The sequence below is a fragment of the Lepisosteus platostomus genome, chromosome 8 (genome assembly GCF_059453375.1).
Source record: "Lepisosteus platostomus isolate fLepPlt1 chromosome 8, fLepPlt1.hap1, whole genome shotgun sequence".
Lineage (NCBI taxonomy): Eukaryota > Metazoa > Chordata > Actinopteri > Semionotiformes > Lepisosteidae > Lepisosteus > Lepisosteus platostomus.
Window position 1 is genome coordinate 40,484,432 of NC_142618.1, and position 26,451 is coordinate 40,510,882.

The following is a 26,451-nucleotide window of genomic DNA, read 5'->3' on the forward strand; positions in this document are numbered from 1 at the left end:
ATTCACTTTCAGAAAGACTCAGAGACTATGAGATGTTGTTTTTTTTGTTTTAAATTAATGAATGGAAATTTTAATTTCTGAAAAAGAGACACCTCAAAATTAGGTAGTACTTTAACAACTGCGTAGTGGACAATCACTAAGTGTAATTACTTAATTGGAATATATAAGATTCTAGAGTGAGAGAACAGAAGCAAGGTAAATGTAAAGCTGCAGAAATTCCTAATTTATTTACAGCCAGGATGCTTGTCCAATTTAACTTTACAAAATTAAAATGAGCTATTAAGATGTTTCTCCCTTTTTAAGCTTCTAATATTATATGCTGTAATTGTTTTCATTGGGCTTTTCTGTAAAGTAATTTCAAATCAATCAGGCAGGTTGGCCCAGCAGAAGCTAGGAGAAGAGGATAAATAACGGAGAATGGAGTGAACTCCCCATGATTAGGCATATAATGGGCCAATTCTGCAGTTACGTTGTTACCACAACTAACTTAATGGTCTGATTATTCAAGCAGCTAAAGAGTTCATTCCAGGTTTAGTGCATACTAGTCGAAAATCAGAAACCAACATAAATTTTAGAAGTGTTGGGTGCTGATGCATCAGTTTTTCAGCTTACCATTTCCACTAAAGACAGGTATAAGAAGATCCCTGCTGTGACTGAAAATATCCACTGTTGCACCTCTGTGTCTGAGGATACGAAGAGTCCAATGTAAAGCCCAATAAAGGCAGTGAGGGCACTGATAAAATTTAATAACATGGCACTTTTCACTGAGAGGCCAGAATTCAGCAGAACTGCAAAGTCACCTGCATTAAGAAAAGCAGACACAGATGCAGGAAGGATGAGTTAATTCTTGATATAAAATAGCAATATTTTATCCATCCTCCTATCCATTTTCTAATACGTTTTTCCAGGGTCACAGGGGAAGCAGAAACCTATCCTGGCAAGCAACAGGCACAAGGCAGGTGACACTCTGGATTGGACTCTAGTCCATTGCAGGGCACACACAGACACAAGCACACACACACACTCACACCATGAGAGGAATCTGGAGCACACGGAGGAAACCAGGGCAAACACAGGGAGAACATACAAATAGAAGCCCAGGAATTGAAGTCAGGGCCCAAGTACTACAATACTAACTAATAATAGTAACCACTAGTAACTAGTAATACCAACTACTGTGCCACTGCTGCCCAGCAGTATTTTATGTTATTTAATAGTAATGAAATTATCTGTTGCAGATGGCATTGGTGCACATTATTAAAGGCACTTAATATATAGTATTACTTTCCACACATTATGAAAAGGTGCATTTAAGGTTTCGAGTCTTACATGCTTAAAGACTTAAAGTTCCATTCCTCTACTTGATGGTGATTATTGTGTTCTTCCCTCACCGGTCAACTTCACCATTGAGTGCAATGCTTGTGATTTGGCCATAGTTAAACTCCTGATTAACAAGGAACACTGAAAACCTACCCATTTCATGAGGGATTTCGTGACATAGTATGGCAACGGTTGTTGCCATGCCAGTTTCTGTGGAGGATGAAAACGCTGCCCCAACAACAAGACCATCAGCAAAATTGTGAAGGCTGTCTCCAACTATGACCATGACAGCCAGCAAGGAAACACCCTGCCCTGAAAATACAGTACAAATGAGTTGTAAATTTGAGACAAGAAACAATAACTTGTGCTTTCTGACTAATTCTAAAATATTAAATTGCTCTTTGTGGAATTAGTTATTTACTGTAATTTCTATTACATTACAATTTAACTTAAATTGAGATCATTTTCTTTATAGAATATAATGCTTTCATACATTAGTCAGTTCCTTACTGTTGCAATAAACCCACTTCATTTTGTAGAGAATTAAATGTAATATCTCACTTTTTGGACTTGTAGGGAGGTGCACTTCAGCATCTTCAGAATGTATTTCTGTACATTCAGAATCTTCAGGAATACCCTGTTTTGGAGTAGCACAACATTATTTAATTGTTTTAGAAATACAGTTTCAGCTTGCAGAATTATCCTGAAGATTCACAATATAGTTGTATAAAGTTGGCAAATTCAAATTTCATTATCTGAAAAGAGAACACAGAAGAACCGTACTGTATGTAACCTATACTGCATTCCATACCAACAGGTAATAAAGCTGTACGGTAAGTAATTAAACTATAAATACTCTGTTAGAAAGCTGCCAGGGCTGTGTGATAAATAGAGGTCATAGGTTTCTACAAGACATAGGTTATCATACTGCAACTTTGCAGTCACAATCCACTAACTTTTGTACCTTTTTTTCTTATCTCTTCCTTACTTTGTCTGTATGGGGACATTGATGACTCAATATAAATGCCTATGAGTATCTTTTTTTAGATTGTGTTTAGTCACAAAACAAATCTGTTGACATTCTATTTTTTCTAGCATGGAATACTATTAATCATTTTATCTTACAATATACCATGTTTCATTTTCTGATTACAAAACACATTGCTGTTATAAACAGTAATGCTAAATGCACTACAAACATTATGTGCAATGTTCAAAAACAAATAAAGAACTGTACCTTATATAAGAGATGCACTCACCAGTTGCATAGTTGATATGGATTTTCCTCTTTGAGATTGGTTATTGCAGTTTGACTCCAAGGGAAGGTCATGGGAATGATTCAAGTGTTCATTTGCCTTTTGGTCAATTTAAGATATAAAAGTCTGGTTAATGAGCAATTGTATTGAGTTCAATGTGTAATGGGATTGCTTTGATCGTTTAACTTAACAGACCCAATTTGCTCTGTAAGAAAACCCTCTGCAAATCGCCCATATAATTCATTAACTATAAAGCAGGCAGTGAGCAATGCTAGTTTCTTCAAAATCATTCATGCAATCAAAACCGTGACTTGTGTGCCTATCTCAAGAACATAGCCACATATTGAAATTACATATGTATACAAAAACTACAGTTGCCCCAACCCCTTTTTATATCCCAGTGTTGCATAACCATTCATTATTCTTTGCAATCCATTTGACTCCAAGGGCTACACATACATGCATTCTACCCAAGTGCTAAGTCTGTGAATTCTGTTTTGTGCAATGAAGTATGAGTGATCAAGATCCACATAACTCCAAATGGTAAAAGGTAGTTTCATGTCAGTCTGAGGTTGTGCAGTGTGAAGTGTGAAGGTCTTATTTTAAAATGCCTTGCAAAATTATTCAGACCCTTCCTATGATGTCCATTTGTTGAAATAATAAAAGGATATATGCATTTTTTTAAAAAAATAAGATGTTTAAAAAGAACAATCTTAAATAAGGTATAAGCATTCAAACCTTTGGTATTAATTACAACCAGGAGTCTTTTTAGGGAAGTCTCTTCCAACTTTGTACACTGTCTTGATGCATTTGTTGCCTATTTATTCTTGGCAGATTGGCTCAGTTTCTCTCACGTGCCTTGGGGATCGCTTATGAACATCACTTTTCCAGTCTTCCCACAGATTCTTTATAGAATTCAAGGCAGGACTTTGACAGTGCCATTCAAGGATATTGCTCGAAATGCACCACCTGACTAGGGAACTACACAGAAACAGGTGATTTTATTCTGAAATCAGGTGAAAATCTATGATTGCACACAGACAGAGGCCTATCAACTCATTGTGAGGTTCAGTGGTTCAGTTGCACCACTAATTTAGGTCTGGGGTAGCTGAAGCTGAAGGTAAATGGGCGAGGGTACCCTTCTTCAGAAGAATGGGAAATTAATCACAGTCCAGACTACAGAGGTGAAGTGCTCATCAGGCCTTTACTTCAGCTAAAGTTAAGCCACACTAGCATGAGAGGAAGAAAATGTTTCTCTTTTTCTTTCTCTGTTATTTTTTCCTCGCAGAACTCTCTTTATAGCCAGATAACAGAAGTTACAATTGTCGCAGCCCCCCTCATCCAGCAACTGGGAGACTTTCCATTCTTGCCTTTCAAAAAACTTGCCATCCATACGTCATGTCAGAATTACAAGGACATATTGTTAACAAAAGAAGTGTTTTAAACAGGAACAATTTCTTACAATCTACAGATGTAATGCTTCGAATCACTACTAGGTTACACAGAAAGTGCAGGTACTGTATAAGATTACAAGTGTTATGATTACAATGATTTTAATATAATCATGGTGTTACACTATATAAAAGATAAAAACAATCCTTCACAGCAAAGGGTTTGAATACATATGCAATCATGATTTTTCCATTTTGCTTTCATGTTATCTTTTTACTGTGTATATAACAAAATGTAATTACTACTTCAAAGTGTCATGACTGCAAGTTTTAAAGCATTACAATATGAACATTGGACAAGGATCTGAATACTTTGCAAGGCACTGTACATAATAAAGAAATCCCCACTCTCTCCATGTGCCCAAAGGCTGCAGGACTAAGCTGGTATTCCAGTAGGGAGATGTTTACTGATGTGATGACTGGGAACCTAACTTTTATCAAACCATAATTTATTTAATGCATCAAATATGTGCTACTGTATATATTCTTTTAAAGTGTAAAGCTAATAGCATTACAGCAAGCCTGTTGGACTGTTCTTCAAAAAATGCCTGAAGTTCACAAAGTGATCACATCACATTGAAAAGCTAATTTTAAAAATTAAATATTGTCTTAATATGTGATACAACTACAGAATATAAAAAATGTTCATTATCCTGTTTTTAGAGATGTTCTCAGAAAGGTCTTACCTTAGTGTGTCCGGGCATAACCAGAAAAAAAATCTTCTCAATGAGAAAGAACCCGTAGATCCCTCCAATAATCCCCAGAATCTTCCAGAGATAGTCTTTGCCTTCTGTTAAATGGTGATCTTCACTGTGACTGTGAAGGCCCAGAATCTTACAGAAACAGAAGCTTTTAGTGCATGTGCTTTTCATTCTTTGTGATTCTGATGGTATGACTACTGAATGCTAATACTGAAGACATTTCGATTTGATTGAAATACACCAAAATTGCATCATTTCTGATTCTTAAAACACAGAATTCTTCCACTGTACACAAATGAAGCTTCAATATAAAAGAAGGAAATGCATTTTAAACAAATGCAACAAAAGAACACACACATCCTGCAATATACTGTCCTGTCCAGGGAGTATTCTCTCCATGCACTTAGTGTGGTTAGGTGACAGTTCAAGTAAAGTGGCTGATGATGATGGACAGATGATTGCTTATCCTTTAATAGGCTTTATTTCCCCCTTTCTTTCTTTTCTGTTGTCACCTAACACGGTCATCAAGGAGGTATCATAGCTCTTTTTTTATTTACTTCATCAGTTAAGATATGTTCTGAAAATGTTCTTTTTGGACTAATATTATCCTATGCATATTATCATACATCAGTTAATATCTCTGTGTCACAGGCACAGTTAAAAAGATGTACATTTCTACATGATATACTTTATTTTACTCTATTGCATGTTTAATGGCTATAGAATATTTATTGAAATCCATTAAACCATTAGTCTACTGTATTATTATAGGTTGTACTCAAAATAAAGCATTTCTGTGGTAGGACAGTTTAAGAAAGGGCTGCAGTTACACCTGACCTGTCACAAGAGGCTGCTCTATAGCTTCCAATTCTTGTAAATAGCCACATTGAGGTTGGCTGATAGCAAGATATTTCTGATGGATTAAACGTAAATAAAATTTAAAAAAGGCAGATTCAGTGTATTCAATCAGTGAATTCTATTTTCTAACCTCTTCTTCCAATTCAGGGTCACAGGGGAGCTGAAGCTAATTCCAGCAAGCGACAGGCACAAGGTGGGATACACCCTGGACAGAACACCAGTACATTGCAGGGAAAACAGACATAAACACATACATGCACATAACAGGGCCAGTTTTACTAGAAGCAAATTAATCTTCCAGTAATCTTGGACTGTGGGAGAAAACCAGAGTATCCAGAGGACACTCACAGTGAAATATAAGGAGAGCATAAAACTCCATGTGAGTTTTGTGTAAAAATTTAGGTAGGGGACCCTGGCTGAGGGTAGGGTCTAACACAGAATGGTCCCAAAACTGTTGTGTGGTAAATTCCAGAGATGCTACCACAGATTTTTTGTCTCTCTTTAGTTTTGTTGGAAACTGAATAAGGAACTGGAACTGGATCAGGATCCTGTTAGCAACCAGGCCTAAAATTTTGAACTTTGGAAATGAGAAAGAAATGAGACAGAAATCAACAATATTACTGAAATGAACCAGGATGTGAGCTGCAATGATAAGAAATTATCCTTAAAAGAAAGCCATTGAGATGGCTTAGAAATTTTGTAATAAGTTGAGGGGATCTTCCTTTGTTGATTATAACTGGCCACATTATCTGAATGGATGAGGCCACATTGTTTTAGATTGTGCCCCCAAAAACAGCAGTGGAAATTAGAAACTGCTCGGAAGTGGAAGAATGATTAGAAGGAGAGATGAAGGTGAACAGCAATGCCTTCTATACAGTAAGTACGGACTTTGATAATAGCCTCCCAGGCAAATGGTAGGGCTGTAATGGAGCAGCCGGCTCAAAGGAGATGCTGAGGCACGTAAAACTGTTGACTTGTGAACTCTTGGTATCATACAAAGAGTTAAGCGTAAAGAGCTAACTGCTATGTTTCTTATGGACTCTGAAATAGAACTGAAAACACATTGTTGACCACTCAATATGTCCGTGGGCACTATGGAGAGGAAACCCATAACTCCAACCATTAGAAAATAAAACTCTGGGGGTACCAGCCCAGTGAATTATTGAGTGTGGACTCCTGTTCCTGACTCCAGCTGTAATGCTGTAACTGAGAAGATGCTGCACTGACCCAGAAGCAGCAGTTGATTGGAGATACCTATAGAAACATTAGGTGAAGAGAAAGCAGAACTGGGGCCGAGAAGGTGGCGTTAATAGCTGCACAGGACGAGATAAATGGATCTCGAATGGATAAAGGGATATTATCCATAGTACTACTGCTGACCGAGTCAGAGGTAGGACTCCGGACAGACTCTGGGCCAAGAAGGTGGCATCAGTAACAGCAGAGGACAAGAGGAATGAACCCGGAGCCGAATTGGATGCCAGGGATAGAGACACAAACAAGACAGGGAGACGAGATGCGACTGAGCTTGAGGTAGGACAACGGACAAGGAACAAGAATAGGAAGAATGCAGATCGGATGGTCCTGTGATTTGCAGTTACAGTGGCTCAGAGGGTCTTCTGTCCTGCTGTGTGATGAGTGACAGCATTACCAGATGTGCAAGCATGTTGGTTAGCCATGGTTTGTGAGCTTCAGGCTGGCTAAGGTTGAAAAGCAAGTAAATGAGATACTGTAGCAAGGCAGCAGATGAAATGCTTGCAGATACATGGAGATTGAGGGGAGCCACAGTTCCTGGCTGAGATCAGACTATGCTTCGGAGAAGCAAATGTGAATATTCATTGAAAAGTCGAGACAGCAAGACAGCAATACAACAAGATGAGGTTGTAGTATGGTCCATGCAAAAAGACATATGCAAGGGAGAGAAGGGGATCACATATGGTATTTATAGCGTTTTAGGAGAGGAAAAGTAAGGAGTAAGGAGTGATTGCTAATGACTGACAGCCGAGACTGATTGAACCTGGTTGTTGTTATCCCTCTCAATCTTTTGTTACAAACTCCATTTAAGAAGAAATTTCAATAAACAAACTCAGGGATCCTGAATAATCCAGTGAAGTCTATTTCTGGGGTGAAGCTGTTCCCTGTGGTGCAGACTTAAATGTCTCTACCATGGCAACTGCCTACAACTAGAATGGCACAACCCATAGTACAAAATTGATCAAATGGCACTTGGGTTTGAGCCAAAGCATCCTCAGGCTTTGATACCACAGTGATCCATGTAGCTTTCCAAATATCTACTGGGTTGCTATGGAGTAACTGCTTCCAGTGTTAATGACATTAGTCCTCTGTTCAGTTAACTTTTCTGTAGATGCTCGGGGGAATCATAGTGTGAAAAATGTTAGATGGCTACTCAGTTCACATGTTCAGAGACTAATATACATTCTGACCATCATTCCTTTGGTGTTACAGGGATTGTGTTGAACTGACTTAATTGTCACTTCCAAATTGTTGGTATAGAAATACGTAGCAAATCCAAATAAAAAAGTGTATATGTACATTTTCTTTAGTTCAATAGTTAGGAATTTAAAATGTCCACACAAAAAGATTTAAATGACACATACTGTATGTGGTTCCACCATGTCTTCCGTGCAGTATGTCTTCTCAGCTTTTTACAATGAGTTCAGCCTGAAGGCCATATATTGTGGTGGCAAAAGCCACAAGTGTTGTCTTTTGCCAAATATCCTTATCAAACAATGGTGAATGTCTTAGTCAAGTAGGACTTTAATTTTCATTTAATATATCAATGTTGATATTCTATGTAAATCATTATGAAACATGAATTTATTTCATTTTTTAAAATAAATTTTTACTCATGTTTACAAAGAGGCTAATACCATTTTAAATAAGAAAAGTTATGTATTTGAGAGGAAAGCCACCTTTCAAACAAAACCAGACCTATGCAAGAAGATGAAAGCCTGGGAAAAAAAACTTGTCTCTTCAGATTTTTTTTGTTAGTGTCCTTTCTTCTGGGACATGCCTTTTTGTAGACTATGTACGATAGGTGACTGTTGTTTTTCATACAAGTAACAAAATAACAATTTGTTATCAGTGATTGTTGTACCTTCAAAAAGCATCATTTTTATTATTAATTATTTGGGTTGTATTAATAATTATAACATTTTACAGTGAAGTAGGACATATATCTATCCCGCACATATCCAGCACTACAACATTAATACTGAACCATATTGTAGAAGTCATTAGAGTGATTGCTGAGATCTGCTAGCTTAGGCTGCCTCAAAATATTTGTTAGAGCAAATTAAAGGTGACATTTACAGTACCAACAGCTGCAACAACACATGCCTTGCTACAAGTGTTGAAAGGGGAGGAAATAACACACCATAAACAAGACAAAACACTTAAAGTGTCAAATCAACCTTTGCTACAGTACATGACAAACCACCTTTTGTTACATTGTCAAAGTATGAAGTAGTAACTTTTGTTTCTGAGCCTGTGTACTGTATATAAGAGGTGGGGAACCCCTTGCAGTGTGTCTGTTCTGTGGGGCAAACCCAACACATGTTGCTGTAGTTGTTGCTACATAGTCAATAAAACTGAATCTGCACAAGACTGTGTCCTGCTCCTTTGATGAAGAATTCAACAGTTATATAGAACATGTTAAGGGCTCATTAGGCAATATTAATTCCAGCAGTGACTCATTTCTCCCTACTGAAGTGTATTAAGGTCATTGTGCTTTTGCGTACAGTATGTACTGTATAATTAAACCTGACAAAAGACACATTAGGGATCATAGTGGCACAGTGGTTTGCATGGCTGCCTTGCAGAGCTGGGGCCCTGGGTTCAATTTTGGACCTGGGGTGCTATCTGCTAGGAGTGTGCATGTTCTCCCTGTGTTTGCAGTATGTGGGTATCCTCTGGGTGCTCTGATTCCTCCAATCCACCAAAAATACTGGTAGGTTAATTGGCTCCTGAGAAATTGGTCCTAGGTGTGAGTGTTTGTGTCTTTGTGTTCCCTGTGATTGACCTGTCCTGTCTAAATTGTACTCTGTCTTGGGAACACTAGCTGGGATAGGCTCCAGCTCCCCTGTGACTCTGAACTGTATGAAGTAATTAGAAATTGGATGTTATGAAAAAAAAACAGCTATAATTATCTATTAGCTTAGTATTATTAAAGGAAAATACAGTACTATAGTGATTTTTTTTATTTAAGTTTAATCCAGCATTATTAAATTACTATATCGATTAGAGCCTCTTATTTTAAAAAGGGATATCAACATTAACATATCCTATATAAAGGGATAGGAGGGACGTTGAGGAAGTAACAAAGAGGGTAATGGAATTTGAGGTGGAAGGTAACAGAGGAAGAGGCAGGCCTAGAAAGAGATGGATAGATTGTGTGAGAAAAGATATGGAGGTATGTGAAGTGAGTGAGGAAGATGTGCTCGACAGAGACAAGTGGAGAAGAGCAACCAAAGCAGCTGACCCCAGGACAGTCTGGGACTAAGGCTGTGAAAAAGAAGAAGAAGAAGAAGAAGAAGAAGAAGAAGAAGAAGAAGAAGAAGAAGAAGAAAGGGATTACTCATGTGTTTGCACATTAGTCTATCTAGATATCAGACCAATCTGAATATAGATCAGATAGCTGGACCATTTATCAGGATGGAAATTTCTAGAAGATATAAAGTTGTGTGAGAAATATAAGACAGACAGAAAAGAACAATAAAGAGTGCGAGAAGAATACAGCAGGAGAGGCAAATCAAATGAAATCAAACCCAAGCCCTATCATGTAAACGGCTAGAATTCTACCACTGAGCCATCTCTGATTTGCATTTCGTTTTGCATTTCTGAATGGCTCCATCTATAATAAATAGAGTACTTAAGTAAATATCATTGACACCATCCCAGATTTCAGTATCTCTTACCTGTGGTATAAGATGAAGAAGTGCATCACCTGAAAGGGTCCCAACAGCCAGGCCAACAAAAAGTTGTAACACCAGGGTATATGTCTCTTGACAGGAGTGGAAAAAGATCAAAGCAATGCCAAGCATTGAACCAATTGTAATGATCAAGATAGCCACTGTGCTGTAGCCATATTCTGCAAAGGAAAAAGTTCAGCAGCATCATAATATGACTTTTACAATACCTAAATACAATCAAAAGAATGTATCGCTCCATATATACAGTATCTGATTTTAAAAAAGTTTATGGAATAGTTATTGATTCAATGTTTGTATGTATGACTTACTCATGTGACATTGTTGCTTGAGCACTAAATCACCTTCTAATAGAGAGGAACAGTTACTCTACTACAGTACTACAGTACAGCAGTAGTACTCCTAATTTGGCAAAGACTATTGCATATACAATATGTAAATGACAGGTCACAAGGTGGAAGACCATATCATGACACCTTGGCAAGGCTGTTGAGGAGGTCCAAGTATGATGGTCTGAAATACATAGCAATACATTGTTCAGTTCCTAGAATGTCACTTTGTGCCCTTCCTACAATCTTGTTCTTGTGTTTTTCAGCAGGACAGTACATGTCCTCATGATGTTTCTTTTTACCGTCTTTTTGTTCATTTGTCCTAGTTTCCAGACTTAAGCCTCATTAAATTGTGAGATGATATTAGATGAAACATCATCTATGGGCTCAGAGACATGTGAACAGGTACACTACATGCTTGTGTAGATTCTACGATAGGAATGGAGAAGAATCCCAAGAGGCCAACCTTCTTAACCTTTTTCGAAAAAGAGTTCAAGATTAACAACCTGCATTGCTTCCAATGGTTGCCACTATGCTAAAAGCATTTTACAGTACATCCCAAGGTGAACAACCGTTTTGGAGATAAACCTGATCATACTGTACCTACTGCATGTCATTTGTAGTTTATAGTCTTCCTGCTACAAACAGATTTAATAAATCTCTTGAATTACTTTTTGCTAATTAAATTATCCATTTACTTTACTATTTTCTTATTTAGTAGAGCTAATGTACAGTATATATAGTATAAGACAATGTATTAATTATTTCTATTTTGGTGATCCCCTTTGCAAACCACAAAAATGTTGTAATAGCTGTAAAAGAACAAAGTGTAGCACACAACTAGCATATTCCAACATATTTGTTCTCTGTTGCCGATGTAATTAACTTTATTTTAAAAGGCCTGTTTAATTAATAATAATAATAATAATAATAATAATTGCTTACACTTATATAGCGCTTTTCTGGACACTCCACTCAAAGCGCTTTACAGGTAATGGGGACTCCCCTCCACCACCACCAATGTGCAGCATCCACCTGGATGATGCGACGGCAGCCATAGTGCGCCAGAACGCTCACCACACATCAGCTATCAGTGGGGAGGAGAGCAGAGTAATGTAGCCAATTCATAGAGGGGGATTATTAGGAGGCCATGATTAGTAAGGGCCAATTGGAAATTTGGCCAGGACACCGGGGTTACACCCCTACTCTTTTCGAGAAGCGCCCTGGGATTTTTAATGACCACAGAGAGTCAGGACCTCGGTTTTACGTCTCATCCGAAGGACGGCGCCTGTTTACAGTATAGTGTCCCCGTCACTATACTGGGGCATTAGGACCCACATGGACCGCAGGGTGAGCGCCCCCCGCTGGCCCCAAATTAATTAAGCATAAAACATTACCTCACTATTTTACAAGTAGTCCCATGCACATTACTAACCTGTTTTTCCTACCAGCAGTGAACATCTGTATAATAACTGAATTCAAAATCTCAGGTTTTATCAAACGTTTTTCTATTTATATAATCATTCAGTTGTTTTTCTTAATGATGATTCATTCTGGCTTTCCAAGGTTAACTACTCCTTTAGCCAGCTAAAAGTACAGTATTTGGTGTACTTCTCTTTTTTTAATAACTGAATTGTTTTAAAACAAGAAATACAAATAATTAGTGATAAGAATTACTGTATATAATCTGTATTCCTTAATAAATAAAATTATGCTGACAGTATCTTTTAGCTCTTGCTTGTATTTAGATGTATCTACCGATCTTTTAAGTCTTGTATAAAATGTTAGATGTACAGTACATACTGTACTGTATTGAAAAATAAAATTACAACACTGGAAGCAATCTAAAACTTTTGTTGAATATTGTTTCTTTCTTTGGCACGAAACCAAGCCTGTAAATTAGTTAGTAATGCAGTTCCTCTTTCAAACTATTAACTACTATGCATTTATTTGTTTTATCATTGACATATATTAAATGTATTTATTAAAAAACTATTTATGGAACAATTAATACAACAATTATAATTTTTAAAGTTTATTTTGCATCGTGTACCTTGTTATAACCATAAAAATTATGTCAATTGGAAGTCACAGATAATAAGAAAAAAATCTCAATTAGTAGGAATAGATTACACACAGTACAATAGTCATGTACTATACATATGTCTTTTTAAATTTTAAAAATAGTCACTGACTCAGAATTACTAATAGACTGAAACAAGGAGTTCCAAATCCTTGGCATATACTGAGAAAGCTCGAATGTCGTATCAAGTGTTGTTTCTAGGATGAAGAGAAAATCATCCTGAACAAAGAAATCCAAATAATCTCAGATTGGAGAGTTGTTTTTATTGAGCCCTAACTCTTTTTCCATTGTAGCGGCAAGACTTATTAAAGTATAGGAATTAAGTTTGCTGCTCCCTTGCTAGTCTCTCTCTCCTTCATCTCAGTGGTGCTTGATACAGAGAGGCCATTCCATTTGGTTCACAATTAAGGTGTTTTTCTAGCTGATAGAGTGTCCTGATAAGGAACAATTCCCAAGGCTGAGACACATCAACCACCCTAACAAATGGTCATCTCTGGCGCCTCACTGTCTGGGAGATTCCAAGTGAGTCTTATTCAAAGTTGTTTACAACTCTAAGGTCAGAGTGCACTGTTACTCATCATAAAGCCAATCAGGAACTGGTAGGGCAGGTTAACCCCACGTAGGTCTCGGATGCCCATGAAACTTTCAACCAATGAACGACCGCAGTTCCTCCAGGTAAAACAGGCAGGGCTCCTCAGGGCGCCTCCTGGAAATTTCTCACCCAGCTCCTCCTGGAAATCCTCAGACTCAGCCGGAACCACCACGTAACGGCCAGTGTGTCCGAGTGCAGGACTTTCCTTTGCTTTAAGAGTCAAGAACAGAGGTTGCCAGCGAGTAACCAAAGAATCCACCCGAGGTTAGCCAAGCCTCGTGAACCCATCGCGAAAGCTCACCTGATCAACAAGTGAACTACGGTCGGAGCTGTGGACAGCTGAATATAAGTATTCAGAACTAGCGCTTCATTAGGAACAAACCGGTCTTCTTCCTGGCTAAAGAGCGTGACCTGCTGAGACCCGCAGTCACTTTTCTTCTGTGCACAAACTCGCCAGAACTAACTAGCTGGTCTTCAGAGAGCATCAGCAGCGCATCGCACCGAGCCAGAGAGCGCCGATTGGACACAGCAACAAGCCTGCTGATCTGAATCCACAGAGATTGGATGAGTATTCAACCTTCTGCATTACAGCTCGAGAATTCAATTGTTACCTCAACCCCAGTTGATATCAATTTAATTCCTATGAGTGATGTACTTGCTTTTGAGTATCTAGTGTAGAAGTTGTAACCAAGTTAATTTACGAAACGGTCTATATGAATAATATACTGAACATATGCCCCTCTTGGTATTTGTAACTCTTCGTGATTGAATATATAACTTTTGTATTCTGCTACCCTCACGATAAGATCTGTTATGTTCATATGCACATTTTATGTGTTAATAAATGTATTCTAGTGTATTCGTTCCTGTTTGTGTGCATTGTTTGAGGTATCCTGCAAGGTTGATTCTAATAGCCATCAAAAGAATCATTTTGTGACTTACTGCTACAATTAATAATTGTCCCAGTAAATGCACAAACCCCTACATTTACTGGTGCCTTGTGAGAGGATGTTTACACCATCTTTACAGAACAGCAACTTACTTTCAATGGCACTTGGAGGAGAGCCTCTTTGGTTTAGTTCCCTAGTACCACAAGCATTGCCCAACAACTGCTGGATGATTGCTGGACAGATGTTGTTGAAGAGTTCTTTAGAGATCTGAGAGTGGTGGTCTAGCATGAAAATCTCTACGAGCTGAGTGGCAGAGAAACACATCTGTTAAAAAAGAGGTGTTACATTAATTTCACAACTTTACGTAATTCGGTATACTGTACCTGTACTGCTTGTAAATCATTTTTTTTTTTTTATTTTGAATCTTAACCATATACAAAGATGAGTATGTGTGAAATGTTTTTCTATAGATGAACAGGAGCAATGAGATTTTTTTCTTTCTGTTGAGAAATTCAATAGGAATTTCAATACTCTACACTGTGTTTTATGTGCCTCACTTCTCTTGTCTAATAATCCTTCATATACTTCATATTACTTTACATTGTGAAATGTCTGGTAACATTCTGCCTTGAGTTTCATAAAGAAGTAGTTCAATAGTTATTTAATTGACTAGGGTACTGATGGTGTATAATACACAAATCATTGAGTAAACATACATTAACATACATGACAGTTTTAACCTTTTGCTGCAGTACAAAAAGAGTTTAACAACAAATCCTCTCCAGACAATTTTAGAAAGATGTGTATATGCAAAGATATCATTTTGATTATTTAATCCATGTTTACTGTATACTATATTCAGGTAGACATGCGCCTTTTTAATTAAAGTCTAAGATAAGAAGATAGGAAATGAAGTGAATCTGATTTCACTGCTGCCGTTTTGCAGTACAAAGCCAAAGCATTATTGTTATACTGTACATCCATAAACATGTTATGTATATATTAAATAATATAAGTACTGTATTTTAATATAATTAATAAATAATACAATTATATAAATGATTGATTTATGAATTAATATTATCTTAATTAATCATGCTCATACATTTTACAAATCTTACTTTCAGTTTATTTGTAAGGTGTAAGATGCTTACTGTATGTGACACGTGCTTGCTGACATTAGGATTTTGCTGTTAGAAATACAGTTCTGTGCTTTAACAAATCAGGATTTCATTCAGATCAGAACATTAGAAAGGAGTCCATTCTGCCCTTCTAGCTCTTTTGGTGGTATATACTATGGGATGGGTTGAGTGCCATCGAGTCAGTGTCGACTCATGGCGACCATATGGCCAGTTCCACCATCAATATCAATAGAGTTTTTTTCACAAGATATGGAAGTAGGCCTTTCTTCCATGCAGATAGTGCTAGTGTTGCCGTTGTCACAGAAACATGATCCTCCCTCACCAACACCGCCCCATAGTGCTGCTGCCCAGTATGGGTTATTAGAGAACCTTGTGCCTGATATGGGACACGAACCCACTACCCTGAGATTATGAGTCTCATGCTCTACCAACAGAGCTAGTTGGGGCGTGGTATGTACTATATCAAACAGCAAACCACATTTAAAGAAAACAATACAACAGCATCAGCCTACAGAAAGCTTTTTTTGTTTTCATCACCTGTGCCCAGTCCTTATTTTGCTCTTGAATATCTTCAGGACAACTTGCTTGTTGGTGTGTTTCAAAATGCATATTTTCAAAGCTCCTGGGAAGCCTGGAAGCAGCAGCTCTTCTGCTCATTTCACCAGGGTTATGGATTCCTCCAACACCCAACTCATGCAACAGAACTTCCAGATCTAGAGTGGTTATTTAAAAAAAGTACTGACAGGCTATGCATCTCACATACTGTAGATGAGTGGCTGTTATACATGTATATACAGTAATAAATTCTTAAACAAAACCAAAGGTTCTAGAGTTCCCCATCACAAATCAGTCTTTAAACTGACAAAACCACAGCATACTATATGACACAAACTCACATCACATAGCAAAATAAAACTAACACTGTTAATTTAGCAATTCAGTTCCTGGGGTGCTATCTGCGTGGAGTTTGCATGTACTCCCTGGGTTCAAGTGGGTTTTCTCTGGATGCTTCGGTTTCCTCCTGCAGTCCAAAGACATGCTGGTAGGTTAATTGGTTTTTCTGTAACATTGGCTGTGGGTGTACTGTATGTTTGTTTGTGTGTGCCCTGTGATGTGATGGGCTAGTGTCCCATCCAGGGTGCATCCTGGGAGGCTGTGGCTCTCCCGCAATCCTATACAGCATAAGTGAATTAGAAATTGATGGATGTAACTAACAATTCAGAAGCAATTATTTAGAGAATAAAGAGATTTTTTCTCTCTTATTTCATTTTAAGAATGATTTCAAAAGGGAGACATGACAGTCCTCATTTAGTGAAATAGTTTTAATATTTAGGAGTTTTTTTTTGTTTTGTACTGACAATGAGGGCTGCAGCAGTGACCTTGGCTGTTGTTTCTCTTAACTACTCAGTTCAATTCTGTGTTTGTTCACGTGTCTTAGATTGCATTTTACATAGTGTTTAAGAATTTGGGAGCTTACTGTTTTATTATTGTGGTGTAATTGAACATATTTTTCCTTTTTCCATATGATCACATGCCGTCTGTTTGACATTAGCTGGAGAATATGCTCACTTCTTTTCTGCTTGTTATAGAAATGTTTTGACTGACATAAGTCCATCTCCCATTGAGAGGGCTGTCCTTCACTAATGGGTTTTTCTTTAAATGAGGACAATTGTGGCAGGTGGCAGACCACACAGCAGGAGAGAGGAATGGGGGAACCTGTTAACAGTGCCACAATCTAAAACACATGGAGTTGATAAGATTATAGTAATGAGCTACATGTGTGCCGGACCTATAAAATAGCCACACTTTTGCTGTGAAAGAAAAGTTTTGACTGAGAAGTATGATAAAAACAGACTTTAGTTTAGTTGGAGATAAAAAAACTAGAAGGTTTAGGTTTTTTTGTATATGTTTTTGTCTGCAATGTTCTGAGTAGGCAGTCCTGAGCACTTGTTGAGCAAACCTGTGAGACTCTTCTCTTTGTTTGTTAGTTTGTTTTACTCGTAGTAAATCAGATAAACTGTTAATAATTACATTAAAAGTACCAGTTTGTGGTCTTTAACTTCTGACTCTGCCCAAGTCTCCAGCTTGTGAGGGTAAAAAACGAGTGAGACAGCACAAACAAAATGCTACCAAGACTACCAACGTCATGTTTCAGAAAATATGAGGCCTGCATTCATCCATCAACGGAGCTCCATTGTTTAGATTTTGAACTAAATCTTACTTTTGATAAGAACAAAAAAATTCAAATCAATTTAGATCATGATGATCACATACTGTATACTGATCTATCAGGATACAAGTTTGCTGTTTTTCAGTTTTTAAACACTATCACTTACAGTATTATCAAAGATGATAAATATCACAATAAATAGTTTTAGCAAAGATGCTAAAAATAATTATTTTCAAGTGTGTGGTATTGCTTAGCATTAATAAACTGTGCTTATCATCAGTCTATGCATCTAATGCTTTTGCCACAGTAAATTATGTCTTGTGTTGACAATGGTTTTCTTTCTCCCTCTTCAATTTTACTACAGTCAATTACCACCAGTAATCCACCAGTATGTTTTTGGACTGTAGAAGGAAACCAGACCACCCAGAGAAAACCCATGCAAACAGTAGCAGAACGTACACAAAAATGTATGCAGATAGCACCCCAGGAACTGAACCCAGGCCCCAGCACTGCAAAGCAGCAATACTCACCACTACACCACTGTGATGCCCAGCCTAGCTGTACTTCCTCCTTAAAGTAACCGGTGAAGTCATTTCTCATTTATGCACCTGATCTGCAGTGCAGAGGGACTGCTGGCATATAATGGCTGCCAACAATCACTGAAATGTGTATTGCATTTCAGTAGTGGATTAAAGGGAACACATCACATGTGTAAAGATTTCTGGGATATATCGGGATGATACAATTGCAATACATTATTACTTATTTATAAATAGAATACATCAATTGCACATGTTGCATACAGGATTCAGTCAGCAACAACAACATCCCCCACAAATGAGGGAAGTTTACCTGTGGTGCTGATGTCACTGGTGCGGTTCAGAGAGTGGAATATGTAGCCAGTGAAGAATGCGGGAGAGGGGAAATTCCGCTTCCGGAAGCATTGTCCTCTGAGAGTGTAAGTTATAATTGCTGCACAGAGTTTTGGGACCATTCTGAAATCTGCTCCTTGAATATCCACAATGTTTAGTTCTTCCATTAATGTTGAAGTGTCTACGCACTTGAACACATCAAAGGAGAAATTTCCAGGTTAAATAAAATAAAGTGTAATTCCTTAATATGTCATGTTAATTTATTTAATTCCAATAAATAAGCATTACTTCAACACTTTCAGCTAAACTTGAGATCTTGTAGACACAAAGTTAATCTAAATGCAAGGATAGAGTTCTTTAGTGTAATATGTTAGCTCTTTGTTAGCTGTGAGTGATAAAAAAAGTTTTTAAATGTGTCACATTTTTATTTTTACCATGTTTAAAAGCAATGTATGCACACATATTGCATCATTTATGTGTCTGTTAATATTTTGATAGCTACTGTATATGCAGAAATTCTGTTATTTTCTCCTTTTTCATTGAATTTCCAAGTTTGTAATGTAATATAAAACTGTCAGCTATTCCTATAAATTAAAACATTTCCAAAACTACAAAAAAAATACAGTTTCTATAAATAGCAATTTATCTAAAAATTAAAACTCACATGACTCGATGTTGAGAGCCGGTAGTGCTGACTGATAAGCTGCAGGATGGTCTCAGTTTCATTTTGGGAAAGGAACTGATTGTCATCTTGGTGGTTTATATTCAAGACCGCAAAGAGGTAGTAGTGATAGTCTTGAGAACTGGTGGAGATGTTGGATGTGCACAGATCTCTCATGTTAATGACATAATACAGAAGAACTGTTGAAATCATTTGAAAATCTTCTTCGGTGAGATAGTCCTTGGCCTCATCATTCAGCACAGACAACAGCACATCTGCTGCAAGGCACTGAAATTAGACAACGTAATGACAGCAGAACCTGGACCTCACATTCAAACCAACAGAGAATTAACATTTTAATTAGTTATAATTAACAAATTAATATATAGATGTAAGCATGACAAAACTATGTACTATGTATGTTTCTACAGAAATATTACCCTTTCAATTTCTTTTTCATGAATAATACAACGTTGAACCTAAGGTAACAATATATTTAGTGGATCGATGCTTTTTTTTGTTTAAATTGAACTTTTTTATTAGAAGTGCACTCTATGAAGTAATAGAATTAGAAACAAGAATTGCCACAAACAGCATTGGGATTTAAATCCAGAAAATACCCATGCAGAGATGTCAACTCTGAGGTTGTTGATAATTTTGATAACAAAAAGAATAAGATTAACAACTAGTACAAGTTATCAGAAAACAACAACAAAAAATAAAGCCCAAGTGATTTAAACAAAACAGAAAAGTAGACAAAATATAAATGAAAACTGCTGGAAGCCAGACAGAGGTTAATCTAATAGCATTCTTTATTTTCCAGCTGGTGTCAAACTTATTATTCTTCAATTAATTTTATGTTGTCCTATACAGTATGCATGTGAATCTCAATTCCACTTCAGCCAAAAGGCACATTGGACTATAGTGGAAGATGCCATGGTTGAGGACCAAAATATGGGGGCAACCAATGAACAGTGTAAATAGTATAATAGTATTTACACCCTAGAGCCTGGTGTTATCAGCACCGTGTTCCACTACATTCCCAGCTCCCTGCAAAAGCTTACTGAGGTGTCTCATGTTCAGCCATATACATGAACTCCAATTGAATTAGTTTGGCTTGACAAAATGAACAAATAATAGTGTTGGCTTCTTTCAGAACTTTTTGAAATTTTAGGACATGCATGTCTGTCCTCTAAATTCATACATTTATTCCAGAGCTAATGAAAGTGAGGCGATGTCATGAAAACAGAAAAAAAGCTGCAGGACTATGACACCTTTCTGTGCATTTCATCTCTCTCTCTCTGCATTTATCACCAGATTACTCTTGTTTATATGTCCAAAATCCCCATGACTATGATTGTCACTTTAAGAAGAACGGTGTGGAAAATGTTTTCTTCACTGTCCATGTAACCTGTGACAGTAAGAATTGAAACAAAAATGTGCAACATTACAGAACATATTTACTAAGCAAATACTTTTTTTCTTTCTACGCTTTTTAATCAGATATACTATATTTCTTTTATCAGTTTAAAATACTCTTCTGTCCTCCAGTAATAAAATTATCCTTTATTTTCAGAAGTTATTTTTCTTGCTGACTGTAGGCCGCCCCTTGTTTGGCGTGAAGCCTGGCATTTGATCACGTGTGTGACTTTTTACCTTGCATGCCAAAGTACTAGCTTTGTGCATTTCTGAATATGTGCAGTTTGTTCATTGGAATTTTAAGAGCTAGTTATTGAGAAGGCTTTTTAAGTGGGTGTAAATACATTTTGTTTCCAAAGATCTTATTCAGAATGCCTACTGTGGTAACCAGAGCAAGGCTAGGAACTACAAAAACAGGGGTAACATATTATATACACTTAAAATCCAATTACTTCCAATGTGTATTCAAGCATCTAAGTGTTCTGAAAATAAGGTACTATGTTTCCAGAGACAATTCCCCTTTCCCACCTTGAAATGCATTCAAAAGAAGGTCGACTTCTAATCTCGCCTGCTTCCACTCTCCGGTGTATAAATATCTTGCCTTCATAGCACAGCTTTGTGAATCCTTCCCTCCATCCAATTTTCACCCTTGTAGCAGCTGTTTGGTTCATTCCTGACCAAATTAGGTCATTATAGGAAAGTTACTATATGTCAGTTTTGTTCCCTACAGTCAGGCTGCTGTTTCCTTAGTCACCTAGAATACTCCAATTCAACATCCAGTACTTACCAAATTACTAACTGTTGCATTATATTGTATTTAATGTATTAACATATAAAAAGGCAAATCTGCAAGCCTCCAGTCTATTTTATTTCTGTACTACATAGTGTACTGCATACTCCTAATGCAGAGAAAACAACAAGTACCATCTACTATTGTGGGTATGCAAAATAAGAGAATGTATGCAGAAGACTTCAATATTGATTTTCATTACAGTCCCCCATGAAGTCACTTTTCTGGATCCATTTCTCTTTCAAATCTCTTCAGACTGCCATCCAGCCAAGTCTCAGGAGATACCTCAAATTAGTATAATACTCCTTTGTAATATTTTGTATGGATAGTGTCATGATCGTCATCCCTCCTCTTAAGGGTGCTCTGACCCTTTCTTATTTTAGTTTATGTGCACCTGCCCCCAGTTTGCCCCCTGTTATTATTTAAGCCTGGCACTCCCGCTATTCTTGGCTCAGCATTGGAAGATGGACTCCATAAGGCATGCCTATTCCCCGGGCTCACTGGTAGCCCGAGGGCTGGTCTTATTCCCCGGTGTCCTGACCTATCTGAGTCCCAGGCTCAGAGCGCTCGGTCTCGATATCTTGTTTTTAACTCCCTGTTCCTGTTCCGGATCCCGTTCCAGACTTTAACAATGTCTGTCTTGGATGGTTCTCCCGGCACCTGGACCCTCGACTGTGCCCCAGTCTCCCTTTTTGGACTGTTTGGACTTGTTCTCCTGCACCATGCCCCCCGAGCACTGGATTAATGTCATCACGCCCCCCTATCTGTCATCCTGTCCTGATCCTCATCGTGTTTTCCCTGTCATCCTCTTCCAGTTACTTCCAGATTATACCATCTGCATAGGGTCCTAAACTACGCACTTCACGGCAGCCAGGACCCCCACCCATGACAAGTGGTACCTCAAAGGATGAAGCCAAAAGGCCAATGTTGCTATACTGTATATCCAAATATCCAGTACATATTTATTTGGAAGGAAGTGTAGTTTTGATTCTTTTGAGTCTGGTTCTATTTACCCTACTTATGACTTTTAATAGCTTGCTCCATTCCTCACATCTCCAATCTTTTTACCATTACATCCATAAATTCAATTGTTGAATCAATCAGCTAATAGAAATCTTGATCCAGTGTTAAAGAGATTTTCTTACTTGTACCCAAAATCACAACATGGTCCATGAGTGATAGAGCCTTTTGTGTCAAATGCACCTAGACTGTGAAATGTTCTTCCAAAAAGGGGATCCAACTCAATAGTTAATTTTAAATCTTGCCTCAAAACCTATTTGTTAAAATTGGCTTACAATAATACTGTACCAATATGAGGGAATCTACATCCCTGAGTGGACTGTGCAGCTGAGGTACCCCTGAGAAAACTCTATTGAAGGCAGCTATTTTGGCTCATGTGGAAATAGTAGACACTAAAATGAGTAGCCAGATAAGAAGAGTAGTCATCTGAAAGTCCAATAATTGAGTACAGGCGTTGGTATGGATAATTCAGGCCCTGCTAATAAATATATACAGTATAAATACTGTATATACTAATAAATACAGAGTAGGGTGGTATTTTAAGGAGAAACAATGTACAACGACAGAGGTATTTTCACAGACATTTGAAAAGACAGAACAAAGAGAAGTTCTGTGTTATCTGACAGTGTTGTTTATATAGAACAGGATTTCACTCTACCCTGTAGCATAGGGGAAAAAACACCCTAAAGTCAATGTATAGACAGGACTCCAACCTTTCAATTGGCTATTTTGATTTTGGTTAAATGACACAACATTCTGAAAACTAAAATAAGTTTAGTTAAAATAAGGCTATAAATTGTTCTTCTACAAGACAGCCTTCGTTGGCTTACAATTTTTTGCTTTCTCTGCTCTTTTGTTTGCTTCTGTTTTTTATGATCATAGCTTAACTCATGAAAGACACTTTATAAAGTATTATATTATTATTATGTAAAATATAAAGTAAAAAATATTCAAGACCCAACCTGATTACATTGTTGTTGTGTTCCTGCAATCCTTTCTTGACACTTTACAGTATCGAAAAGTGCTGTAATTAAGGCTTGGGTTTGGTTTCTATTGAGCTGAGTCTGGTCTTCCAGGGACAGAATATGTAACACCTCTCTCATGTATTCGGGGCTGTCATCCTCTTCAGACACCATATCATTCTCTTTGAGTCCAGCTGCCTCCAAAACTTTGCCCAAAACACAGAAATGAACCAGCAGATGCAAACTCTCACACCAAAGGTGCATGTTGTCTTGAATCTGAGGCCTTGATGTATTTGATGTGCTTCCTTAGTTACACTCCTGTCCATAAGGGAAATCAAAGAAAAACTTTTAATAGCAGCAAAGGTATGTAGTTCGAGAGGCGTTATTAATTTTGTAGTCTAAGCTGATTTACATTGACAAGCTGTTACCACACAACAGGAGGTCTTCAGGGCACTTATTACCTGAAATAGCTTGGGACTAAAGAGATTGCTATAAACCAGGCACCGTAGTCTACATCAAAAGGATTAAAAAACCCATTGAGCTCAAAGAAAATAATTGGTATGCCATATTGTATCTTTAAACAGAAAACGCAAAGCAATTAATTATTAGGAATCAATTTCACACAATTCTTGAAAATTGTAATTACCGTTATCAGAATTTCAAATTAAAATGAGTTTTGAAGTCAGAAGCTTATTTTCATTAACAAATAAAACAAAAAGACTCTGAGATAATGATTTCTGTTATAGCCTTAAATTTTCAGCATCATTGCAGTTATTGCGTAATAGATAGCAACAAGCCAAAATGTGTAGAACATTGTTGTGGAAAGGCATAAAAGGTTCTGATACCGACATTTGTTTTAAATATACAGTATACTGTATATATAATACATAACAGTGCCATTTATGTTTAATATTGATAACATATAATTAGTGTTTTCCTTTATTATGAAAAATTAAACAAACATTTACTGCTAAAAATGAATTGCTAACATTTGATTCATCATCGTGAGGTGAATTTAAATGTTAGCACTGACATCACAGAATCAAGATATTGAATATATTTTATATTATCAGTAGATGCAGATATTGTTTTACTAAATATGATACATTCAAATAAGACTGTCTTCCCCCAAAATAAGTCCTTATAAAACATTGGTTTACAAAAAGAAAACTGCCAAAGAAACCAAACTTTGATTTCCAAGAATATTTTTTTCAGAAAATCTTACCTTACTAGTAGAGAATTGAACAATTTTGCTCCTTTTCAGTGCAGAAGAGAACCATTTGATGTGAATTCCACTGCATTAGTAAAACCTCTTATCAAAAATAAGTATTGTGTAAGCTGAAAAGGATTAGCAACAACAACCTTATAGGGTTCCAGTTGCCATGGAGAAATCTGCTTTCATTTTAACAATGAGGGCACTCTATGCATGGGGGGGGGGGATTGTTGGATGATTGCTGCCTCAGAGTGCAGTGTACTACAAACAGTCCCTACTTTCATGACAATACTCTGAACTGGAAAAGCTTTTAAAAGACTTTCACGGCACACAACAGTTTGTACATACTGTATGCATGCAATTCTGTGCTGCGCACACTATGCAATAATTCCTTTACAAAAGATGCATGTTTTTGACACATCAAAAACAAGAGCTGGTGCTTGTTGGAACAGTACATTGGTTTCTTAGTAAAAGAGACTATATTAAGTCTGGCTTGAGAATTAAACAATAGTCAAAGAATACAAGTAAATCCAAGTTACATAAAACGTGTCTGTCCAACAGTGGGTTTATAATGTGAATACTCACACAGACAGGAAAAATATCTCTTTTACTTTTTCTTTTATGTTTCAATACATTGGATTTTTTAACAAGCTTAATAAAGAATGGGCTGAATAATTAGACAGATTCCAAACTCAGATAATAATTTCTTTTTCTGGGAAAAAGAAGTCGATGCAGAGTTGAAAACAAAGCTTAGTGTTGGAAAGTATGGTCTGTTCCTGTATGTCACATTTAAGTTAAACAAAGGAGAAAATCTCAGGTTAAAGTTTTAATATGGTCACAAGCAAAGTGTCACGATTATAGTCCCTCCTCCTTAAGGGTGCTCCGGCCCTTTCACTTCAGACTTGATTATGTGCACCTGACCCCTGTTTCCAGCCCACTTTAAAAGCCAGGCGCTGACTTTCATCCGGGCTCTGCATCTGATTTCTGTATCGTGCGAGTCCAGGACCTGGAAGCGCCTGGTCCCGTTAAGGTTTTAATCTCTGTTCCCGTTCCCTGTCCGCCGGTTCCGACCCAGTTCCTGTTTTTAATTCCTTGCTGGATGGATCACCTGGCTATGGACTTATTCTTGTGTTTTTGGATTCCCTCTCTGGATTACTTTTGGATTGTTTGCCTCGGCCACACCTCCCGCGTGCACCAGCGCACTTTGGACACGCCCCCCAGTTTTCATCCCCGTATTCCTGCATGACTTTTTCCAAGTGTTTCCTCACGATTCTGGATTGTGTCGTCCGCATAGGGTCCGGAAAGAACTGTTCGTTACACAAAGATTATAAAGGTTATAAATTGCCTTAAAAATACTTTAAGTGATTTTCAAAGAGATTAGGAATTGAAGAGGACTTGATTAAAGTTTGCCTTTCATTGAAATTTAGATAATAACTGCCTTTATTATTACATTCATTTTATTATATTTAATAAATGTAACTTAAATGAGACTCAGCAAAAGGTTGAAACCAACACTTTATGTACAGTAACTGTCCAATTCTCTGATTTTACCCATTTAAAATGCGACCATTCCATTATTTCACATACAACTTAATGATTATCTTAATCCTAACCACAGCTCGGCATTAAACATTAGGTTCTTCTTTACTGGCAATGAACCCCATGTATACGTTGAAGTAGAACTAGAAGTAGTCTAAAAAGAATTGACATACAGTGAACCTCGAGGAAAGATCAAAATCTAAATAATCTGTAATAATAATAATAATTGCTTACACT

The 26,451-nt window shown here is 37.2% G+C and overlaps 1 protein-coding gene across 2 annotated transcripts in view; it reads right to left on the reverse strand.

Moving 5' to 3' along the window:
* LOC148657320 (zinc transporter ZIP12-like) overlaps positions 1-24,858 on the reverse strand; it is a 31,314-nt gene extending 6,456 nt beyond the window's left edge. For both annotated transcript variants that reach the window (XM_088643417.1, XM_088643416.1), the window contains exons 1-12: positions 24,688-24,858; positions 23,463-23,780; positions 19,275-19,559; positions 18,591-18,798; positions 16,106-16,281; positions 14,579-14,750; positions 10,521-10,693; positions 4,714-4,860; positions 2,580-2,675; positions 1,882-1,957; positions 1,474-1,632; positions 613-800 (exon numbers count right to left, since the gene is read on the reverse strand). In XM_088643417.1, coding sequence (XP_088499543.1) covers positions 613-800; positions 1,474-1,632; positions 1,882-1,957; positions 2,580-2,675; positions 4,714-4,860; positions 10,521-10,693; positions 14,579-14,750; positions 16,106-16,281; positions 18,591-18,798; positions 19,275-19,559; positions 23,463-23,726 — 1,944 coding nt within the window. In that variant the 5' untranslated portion in view covers positions 23,727-23,780; positions 24,688-24,858. The remainder of the gene's footprint in view (positions 1-612; positions 801-1,473; positions 1,633-1,881; positions 1,958-2,579; positions 2,676-4,713; positions 4,861-10,520; positions 10,694-14,578; positions 14,751-16,105; positions 16,282-18,590; positions 18,799-19,274; positions 19,560-23,462; positions 23,781-24,687) is intronic.
* Positions 24,859-26,451: the final 1,593 nt, after the last annotated feature.